Source organism: Neovison vison, chromosome 2 (assembly GCF_020171115.1).
Source record: "Neovison vison isolate M4711 chromosome 2, ASM_NN_V1, whole genome shotgun sequence".
Classification (NCBI taxonomy): domain Eukaryota; kingdom Metazoa; phylum Chordata; class Mammalia; order Carnivora; family Mustelidae; genus Neogale; species Neogale vison.
Genome location: NC_058092.1, coordinates 44,465,371 through 44,475,137, shown reverse-complemented (window position 1 = coordinate 44,475,137; position 9,767 = coordinate 44,465,371). Strand labels below are relative to the sequence as shown.

Here is a 9,767-nt window from a genome sequence, read left to right as displayed (position 1 = left end):
ACCCAACGTGTGACCGCACGACGCGCCACCCGAGGAGAAGCTGCTGCAGTACGCGACCCCTCCACTGCGGCCGCCCGCGCCCCCGCAGCCTCCCTCGCCGCAGGGCGCAGTTGACCCCACCAGCGCGCGTGTTCCCCAACCAGCCCTCCCCGCGCGTCGGCGAGGAGAGGGTGGAGCGGCCTGACTCCCGCAGCCAATAAAAGCAGCGGCTTCCTGGTCCGATCCCCGGCGCGGCTCGCCATTGGTCGCGGGCCGGGTCTCGGCCCACCGAACCTTTGCGACCCGAGCCAATCGCGAGGCGGCGAGGCGACCCCCTGACTCCCCGGGAACGGGCGGCGGGCGGCGCGGGCGCAGGCGGGCGCGGAGCGGGTGGCGGTGACAGGCGGCGCGAGCCGGCATCCCCCTCCCCCCCGCGGCGCGCCGCCGGTGCCACCATGGAGCCCGCCGTGTCGCTGGCTGTGTGCGCGCTGCTCTTCCTGCTCTGGGTCCGCGTGAAGGGGCTGGAGTTCGTGCTCATCCACCAGCGCTGGGTGTTCGTGTGCCTCTTCCTCCTGCCGCTCTCGCTTATCTTCGACATCTACTACTACGTGCGCGCCTGGGTGGTGTTCAAGCTCAGCAGCGCGCCTCGGCTGCACGGGCAGCGCGTGCGGGACATCCAGAAGCAGGTGAGCGGCGCCGGGCGGGGCGGGGCGGGAGCGGGAGCGGCGCCGCGGGACTCGGCCGGCCGTGTGCGCGGGGTGGCGTGCGGCGCCCCGGGAGCCCAGACTTCGCCGAGGCGGCGGCGGCGGCGGCGGCGGCGTTCGAGGGGGATTTGAACTCAGAGTGTGATGGTGGAGGCTTCCCGGGGAGGGAACGGAGTGAGCGAAGGCGTTCGGGGCACGAAACGTTGCTGGGTGTTTTCGGAGTGTCTACTCTGGAGCACGTGCGGCTTGCCCAGAGGGATATAAAGATCAGGAGATCGGGGAGGGTGAGCCGTGCACAGGTGGCTGCCTGCGGGCCCAAGCGATCTGGGAGGCGGCAGGGCTTCAGGAAGGTGGCGCAGGCACTAGAGACTGGGAAGTAGGGGAATTGATAGGAGGGAGGTGTGTCAGGTGAAGGGTTGGGTGTGAGCCAAGCCCCAGAGGGCGAAAACGTTGGAAAGTCCCTTTGGAACTGGGGTCATGAGTTTAGAGTTGACTCTAGCAGCGAGGAGGAGCGCTTGACTCATTCGGAAAGAAGGGCTAAAAAGTGAGAAGGTAACCCCGAGCCTGGGTGAAGAGCCTCGCAGCCCTGGGCCCCCGCTCCCCCTCAGTCCTTGAGGAGGCATCCCCATTAACTCTGTACACCCCCCCGGGGGCCCAGCCCACAGAGCCTGGGCCCTGCTGCCGCTCAGTGGGGCCTCCTGTTCCGCTCTCAGGGTTGGCCTGGGGCTTCGGGCTTGGGCATTTTCTTGGCTCCTTCTGCCCCTCCTTAGGTTCCTCTTAGGAGTGTCAGATTGCAAAGGGCTTCTGTTTCCTGCCAAGGCTCTCAGCTCCCGTGTAGCTGCCTCCATGTTCTGTGGGCGCTTTGGTGGGTGCTGCAAGCAAGAGGGGGAGGGGTGGCTCCTAGGAGGGCTAAGACCTTGGGCTGGTGGCAGAGCGCAACGTGTGGAAGTGCTTTGCATGGGCTTCCCTGGGTTCAGCTGGTCACAGTCACAGCTCCAGAGCCCTGCCTACCCTCCCTCCCCTGCTGCATCCTCTCTCCTAACTCTTTCTACGGGTTCAGATTCTCCCATTTACTTGTGTGTCGTTCCCCCTTCCCCCTCCAGTCCAAGCGAGAGCTTCTGGAAGGCAGGGACAGTTGTCTAACTCACCTCTGGCCTCTGGGGTCTAGGCCAGAGCAGCCCAGGGACTTTGTACGGCATTGCCTCCCAGCCCAAATTCTTGCAGCCCCACATCTTGCTCGGTTCCCATCAGGATCCAGTCCGACCGGTAGTTCAGGCTTTAAGGGTTCCACACTGCCTTCATGCGGCCCACCCAGCAGCTGGAATGCAGCCCCCACAATCCATTCCCCACACTACTGAGTGGGTATGGAACCCTTGTTTACCTAAACTAAGCCAAACGTTCTCACTGGATGGGAAGATGTACCTGTTTTACGGATGGGAAAAATTGAGGCTGAAGCGGTAGTCACATGTTCAAGGTGATCCCAGCTAGTAAATGGGGCTGGAACCCAGGTCAACCTGGTTTTGGAACCTGAATTCTGACCTTTCTCCTTTCCCATCCCTTCCCATTCCACCCAGCAGATTTGGTTCTGTTGTCTCACCTGGCATGTGCTAATAGCCCCTGACTTGTTATCCTTCTTCTTGGCCCTCCCTATCTCTCTCTGGCTTGCATGTACTTACAAGAGGGACTTGGTACAACCTTGCCTCCTGGCCCAAATTCTTGCTCAGTTCCCATCAGGATCCGGTCCAACCGGTGGTTCAGGCTTTAAGGCTTCCATACTGCCTTCATGCGGCCCACCCAACAGCTGGAATGCAGCACCCACAATCCATTTCCCACACCACTGAGGACGTATGAAGCCCTGGGATCGCAGAGTCGGGCGAGGGTCGGATGATCATGGAATCTGCCTTCTGGTCCCTTCACCGGAATCTTCCTCAGTCACCCTCCTCTGCTCGTACACCTCTATCCACAGGGCACCCTGGCCTCTAAAGGTTAGGAAAGCTGTCCCCCATGTTGACCTATTTGTCCTGTCAGCTTCAACACATTCTCCTCCACGACTCTTGGTTGCATGTGATAGGAACTCAACTCAGACTGGCCCAAGCAGAGAGGGATTATATTGACTCAGGTCCTAAAAAGCCCAGGTATAAAACTGGCTCAGGTATGATTGGATCCAGGAGCCCCTGTCCCCCATCTCTAGTTTTCCATCTGTCCACCATCTGTTGGCTCGGCTTTCCTCTGGGTTGACTTCATTCTCAGGGAAACCCATCTCCCCGTGGAAACCCCCGCAGTTTCATCCAACCAGCTCAGCGATCCCAGTAAAAAGAAACTGCCTCTCCTAGAACTGGCCTTATTGTCTTGACTTGGCCCTTAGGCCCATCCCTTATGGCCAGAAGGATGAAATCAGACCTTAGTCATGGGCCCACGTTCTGGGGCAGGAGGAGACTCAGCTTCCCCTGGACCAAAGGAGGATGGGACTATTAGAAGCATATGAAGAGGCGACGGATGGTCAGAGGCCACAGCAACAGATGTCCATCTCTGCAGGAAGGGAACACTTTCTCCTGTGTTCCTGACGGGCTTGGCATCTCCTAGGCCATTTGTTCTCTGCGTTATATGTCCCGGGCACTTACGGTGGAGGTTTTGCAAAACAGCTCTTCCTTCCATCGGCTTGGTGGGCCTTCCCTGCCCCTTCTCTCCCCTTCCAAGTGACATAGGAATTAACACATACACATGCTTGGAACAGGGCTTGGCACCTAGGCCCAGTAAGTGGTAACTGTTACTCTGTTCTTGACTATTAACACAAGCCCGTCTGTCTTCCCAGGCCTGGAGTCAGGCAGTCCAGGTTATGAATCCGGGCCCCTCCCTTCACTTGTTGAGTGACCAAGTTCTTTTGCTTCTCAGCTTTCTCCCCTACAGGAGGGAGCTGGCTATCCCCTGCTCCTGGGGTTGTTGTGAGAAGTAAAGAGACAGTGTACAGTGGGGGGCACCTAGGAGATGGTTATCTCGGGTAGAGCGCTATGATTACCGCCACAAAGCCTTTCCTGAGCTTCCCAGTTATGTTGTTTACATAAGCACTTTGATCCTGGATCTTCACTCCTTTTCCATCCTGCTCACTAGTGGGGCAGCCCCTCAGCCTTTCTGTTGGCCTCCCTAGAGGGAAAGGGCTGTGGGTCTTCCATGGGCCGGCAAGATGCAGGGGCTCTCTAAATGTTTGTTGACGTGTGAGGACATCCCTCCAAGCTCCCTCCCCTTAAAGCTGGGCTGCAGTCTGCCCTGGGGCTCCCCCCCTCCCCCGTCCCGGGGCCAGCTAAGCCTCTGTCCCTCCGTTGCAGGTGCGGGAATGGAAGGAGCAGGGCAGCAAGACCTTCATGTGCACGGGACGCCCTGGCTGGCTCACGGTCTCGCTGCGGGTTGGGAAGTACAAGAAGACACACAAAAACATCATGATCAACCTGATGGACATTCTGGAGGTGGACACCAAGAAACAGGTGAGAGGGGCCCAATTCCTGGGCTCTGGGAGCAGGTGGCCACTATCCCTGGCGGGGGTGACTCACAGGGAGACAACTGTAACCAAGAGGACCCCGGGCCCCACAGAAGGCTCTGCCCTCCTTCAAAACCTTATAGCTTTGGAAGAGATCAGTCAGAGCCCCATCCCCCAGGTGGGCACACTGGCCTCAGGGAGACTCGTTGGTTGTCAGCAGTTCCCCAGTAAGAAGGGATGGGGAAATCATGGGCAAAGATGAGAGACAAAATGGAACCTATTTATCCCTTCCCAGTAAGGAAGTGTGCTATGGGCTATGGAGGTGACAGGGAGGGTGGGCCTTCTCCCAGGCTTCCTGGGGACCCACTTGTTAATAGCCTTACACATGTGTATAGTCTTTGACCAATCCAGTAATTTTTCTTGAAACCTGGCACAAGGAAAAAGGAGATAAATTTAAATCAAGGACAACACAGAGGGATTGTGTCACTCCTTCCTTCCTTCCTTCTGTTCTTTCCTCCTTCCTTCCACCTACACTCCTTCCTTCCTTCCTTCCTTCCTTCCTTCCTTCTTCCTTCTACTTAACTTTCCTTCCTCCCTCCCCCTTCTTCTCCCTCCCTCTCCCCCCCCTTCCTTCCTTCCTTCCTTCCTTCCTTCCTATCACACCTTTATTTCTAACGGAAGACAGCACAATATCCTAATGGTAAGGAGTTATTAGATACTATATATCCGCATGCTGGCATTTTGATGTGAGGCCTTGGCCATGTTGCTTAATGTCCCTGTGTCTTTCCTTTTTATCCAAGCAGCGTTATTGACATACACTTGGTATGCAATTCTGCACAGGTAATAAACTTTGGCGTATGTCTGCAGCTGTGAGGACATTACACCACCAAGACAGTGAACATACCCGTTGCCCCCAAAAGTTTCCTTGTGGCCCTTGCTAATCCCTGTTTGGCCCCTTCCCTGTCTCTTCCCTGCCACGCCCACATTCCTAGGCAAATAAAGACCTGCTTTGCATCACTAGTTTTGTATTTAAAGTTTTATATAAGTGGAGTCATTATGTACCCTTTTTTTAATTTTGTCTGGTGTCTTTGACTCAGCATAATTACTCTGAGGAAGCGTGGATCAGAAGTACGTGCTGCCTTACTGAAAGTGATGTTCTGGTGTATGCAGAGATCACAGTTTGTTTATCCATTACCTTACTGATGGACGTTTGGGCTGTTTCCAGTTCGGGGCTGTGACAAGCAAAGGGGCGGGGAGCATTTATGTACGTTCTTTGTATGGACATAGGCTTTTCCCTTTTGGGGGTAAAAAACTGGAAGTGAAGTAGCTAGATCATATGACAGGTGTGCAGTTAACTTTTTAAGAAACTGTTCAATCGTTTTCCAAAGTGCCTGTAGCATTTTACATTCCCATGGGTGTTCCCATGGCTCCACGTGATTATAGACTTGGTATGGTCAGTCTTCTTAATTTGAGTCGTTCTAATAGGTGTGTAATGGTAACTCATTGTGGTTTTAACTTCCATTTTTCTAATGACTAATGATGTTGGGCATCTTTTCATGTGCGTATTTGCCACTTGTAGATCTTTTTTGGTGAAGTACCTGTTGAAATCTTAAGCTAAAATTTTTTCTTGGGTTTGTTTTCTTACTATATTTCTAGAAACAAGTCCTTCATCAGATACACAGTTTGCAAATATTTTCTCCCAGTTTTTGACTTCTCTTTTGAAAACCATAAATTTTTAATTTTGGTGGAGTGCAGTATAGTAATTTCTTCCATAGATCATGTTTGTGATGTCTTCTTTAAGATGTCTTGCCCTAATTCTGTTGTCTTCTAGAAGTATTATGGTTTTCTGTTTTGTGTTTAGGACCATGATCCATTTTGAGTTAATTTTTGCATATGGTATGAAATAGGGGTGACAAACATTTTTTTTGCCTGTAGATTTCCTACTGTCCCCTTTTGTTGAAGAGATAATCTTCTTTACCAAATTGCTTCTGCTCCTCTGTTAAAAATCAGTTGTCCATATCTATAGGTCTGTTTCTGGACTCTTCTGTTCTGTTGATGTATTTGCCCACCTGTATGCCAGTGCCATACTGTCTTGATTACTGTAGATTCATAAATCCCTAAGAATGAATTGGAAAGTATTCCTTCCTTTTCATTTTTCTGAAGGAGTTTATATAAAATTGGTTTCATTTCTTCCTGCAGTATTTAGCAGAATTACCCAGTGAAACCATCTGTGCCTGGAGTTTTCTTTGTGAGCAAGTTTTTATTAATTTATTTATTTATAAATTAATTTATAAGTTATAATTAATTAATTTATAAATTAATTTCTTAAATAGCCCTGTGGCTCTTCAGTTGTTTCGTCTCAGTGAGCTTTGGCATTATATGTCTCTACAGGTGTTTGTCTGTTTCAGGTTGTATAATGAATTGATATTAGGTCATTCATAATATTCCTACTGTCTTTTGAATACCTGTAAAGCCCACAGTGATGTCCCATATTTCATTCCTGATATTGGTCAATTGTGACTACTCTCTTTTCTTCCTGACCAGTCTGGCTAGAGGTTAATCAACTGTACTGATCTTCTCAAAGAAGTAGCTTTGGGTTTCATTGGTTTTTCTCTATTTTTACTTTGTTTATTTTCTATTTCATTGACTTCTGCTTTTATCTTTGTTCATTCCTTTCTTTTACTGATTTGCATTTAATTTACTCTTCTTGTTCTAGTTCTTTAAGTGAAAGCTAAGGTCATTGACTTAGGCCTTTCTTTTTTTCTAATATAGGTGTTTAGTGCTGTAAATTTCCTCCTAAGCACTGTTTTTAAAACCATCCCACACATTTTGAACATTTTCATTTCCATTCAGTTCATAATTCTTTCTGGTTTCCCTTTTGACATTGTTTTCACCCATTGGTTATTTAGAAGCATGTTATTCAGTTTCCAAATATTCGAGAATTTTCCAGAGATCTTTGTATTGCCGATTTCTAATTTAATTCAGTTATTGTTAGAAAACATACTTACTGAGACTTATTTTATGGCCCAGAATATGGTCTGTCTTGGTAAATGTTCCATGTGCATTTTTTTAAAAATGCATATTCTGCTGTTTTGGGATGGTGTGTTCTATAAATGTCCGCTATGGTTAAGGTGGTTGGTAAAAGATTTTCTCTCTGTTCTGTCAATGATTGAAAGAGGTATTGAGGGCTGTCTGGGTGGTTCGGTCATTAAACATCTGCCTTCCACTCAGGTCATGATCCCAGGGTCCTGAGATCGAGCCCTGCATGAGGCTCCCTGCTCAGCGGGGAGCCAGCTTCTCCCTCTCCTACTCTCCCTGCTTGTGTTCCCTCTCTCACTGTATGTCTCTCTGTCAAATAAATAAGTAAAAATCATTAAAAATATATTTTAGGGGCGCCTGGGTGGCTCATTGGGTTAAAGCTTCTGCTTTCAGCTCAGGTCATGATCCCAGGATCCTGGGATCGAGCCCCGCATCGGGCTCTCTGCTCAGCAGGGAGCCTGCTTCCTCCTCTCTCTCTCTCTGCCTGCCTCTCTGCCTGCCTCTCTGCCTACTTGTGATCTCTGTCTGTCAAATAAATAAATAAAATCTTTAAAAAATATATATATATGTATATATACATACACACACACACACACACATATATATATACATACTTTTTTTTTTTTTTTTTTTAAGAAAGAGGTATTGAAATCTCTGCCTGTGATTGTGGATTGATTTCTTTTGTAGCGCCATCTGGTTTTGCTGCATGTCTTTTGTGGCTCTGTTAAGAGGTATGTAAATGTTTAGGATTTTTATGTCCTCTTGATGAATCCCTTTACCATTATGAAATGACTGGTTTCATTCCTAGTTATCTTCTTCGCTATGAAATCTACTTTGTCTGATATTATTAATAAAGCCACTCCAGCTATCTTTCAACTAGTGGTGGTATGGTGTACCTTTACATTGTTTCTTGTAGGCAGCATATGCTTAGGTATTGCTTTTTAATACAATCTGACAATCTCTGCCTTTTAATCAAGATGTTAAAACCATTTCCAGGGGCAGCTGGGTGGCTCAGTCGGTTGAGCGTCCAATTCTTGATTTTGGCTCAGGTTCTGATCTCAGGGTCGTGAGACCCAGCCCCATGTCAGGCTCCACGCTCAGCGCAGAGTCTGCTTGAGAGTCTCTCCCTCTCTTTCTGCACCCCCGCTCCTGTTCACACTCAAACAAACAAAAAAAAACACACACATTTACATTTAATGTTGTTATCAAAACGGTTTGGCTCAAATCTGTCACCTTGTTCTGTTGTCTTAAAGTAGGCGCCACACCCAGTTGGGAGCCCAGCATGCCAGACCCTGAGATTAAGACCTGGGCAGAGATCAAGAGCTGGATGCTTGGGGCGCCTGGGTGGCTCAGTGGGTTAATCCTCTGCCTTTAGCTCAGGTCATGATCTCAGGGTCCTGGGATCCTGGACCCCACATTCGGGCTTTCTGCTTAGCAGAGAGTCTCCTTCTCCCTCCTCCCGTCCTCAAATAAAATCTTTTTTTAAAAAAGGAGTTGGATGCCTAATCAATGGAGCCACCCAGGCACCCCTGTTCTTTGTTTTCTATTTGCCCCTTTGTGCTTTGTTCCCTTTTTCTTTTTTTCTGTCTTCTTTTGCATTACTAAGTAATTTTCAAAATCCTATTTTAGCTCTTTGGTGGCTGGTTAGCTGGGACTTTGTTTTGTTCTTTTAGCAGTTGTTTTAGGATTTATAGTTTGCATTTCACTTATCACAGTCTACCTTCAAGTGGTAGCATGCTATGTCATGTATATTTTAAGAATCTTACAGTAATATATTTCCTGTTCTTTCCTCCCGACCTTTGTCCTATTTTTGTCACAGTTTTATATGTTGTAAACCACACAGTGCATTATTATTTGATAGTCCAATATCTTTTAAGGATATATAAATAATAAAAAATCTTATGTACTTACCTATGTAGTTACCATTTCTTCATTCTCTTGTGTGGATTTGTATTTCCATCTGGTTTTGTTTTCCTTCTGCCTGAAGGGACTCTTGTGACATTTCTTGTATGGCGATTTTGCTAGGGATGAATCTTTTAGCTATTAAATGTCTGAAAACATTTATTTTTTTGCCTCCATATCTTTTCCAACTTTTATTTTGAGAGACTACATGTAACATGAAATTTCTCATCTTAACCTTTCTTTTAAAGTAGGCTCCACGCCCAGCATGGGATTTGAACTCATGACCCCGAGATCAAAGTCACATGCTCCACCAACCGAGCCAGCCAGGCTTCCCAGTCATCTTAACCATTTTTAAGTGCACATTTCTTAGTATTAAATACATTCACAGTGCTGTGCAACCTTCCCCACCATCTGTTCCCATAGCTCTTTTCATTTTGTAAAACTGAAACTCCATATCTATTAAACTATAATTCTCCATTCTCCTCTCATCCCCATCCTGGGCAACCACCATTACAGATTCTGTCTTTATGATTCTGAACATCCTAAGTATTCTCTAAGTGGAATCCTACAGTATTTGGTTTTTTGTGCCTATCTTACTTTGCTTAATAGCTTCAGAGTTCATCCATGTGATAGCATATTACAGAATTTCCTTCCTTTTTAAGGTGAAACAA

At 48.2% G+C, this 9,767-nt stretch overlaps 1 protein-coding gene across 1 annotated transcript in view; it reads left to right on the top strand.

Moving 5' to 3' along the window:
* Nucleotides 1-352: 352 nt before the first annotated feature.
* The window catches only part of DHCR24 (24-dehydrocholesterol reductase), a 29,994-nt gene continuing 20,579 nt past the window's right edge, over nt 353-9,767 (top strand). The window contains exons 1-2 of the mRNA XM_044238321.1: nt 353-665; nt 4,007-4,162. Of these exons, the coding sequence (XP_044094256.1) occupies nt 435-665; nt 4,007-4,162 (387 nt within the window). The 5' untranslated portion in view covers nt 353-434. The remainder of the gene's footprint in view (nt 666-4,006; nt 4,163-9,767) is intronic.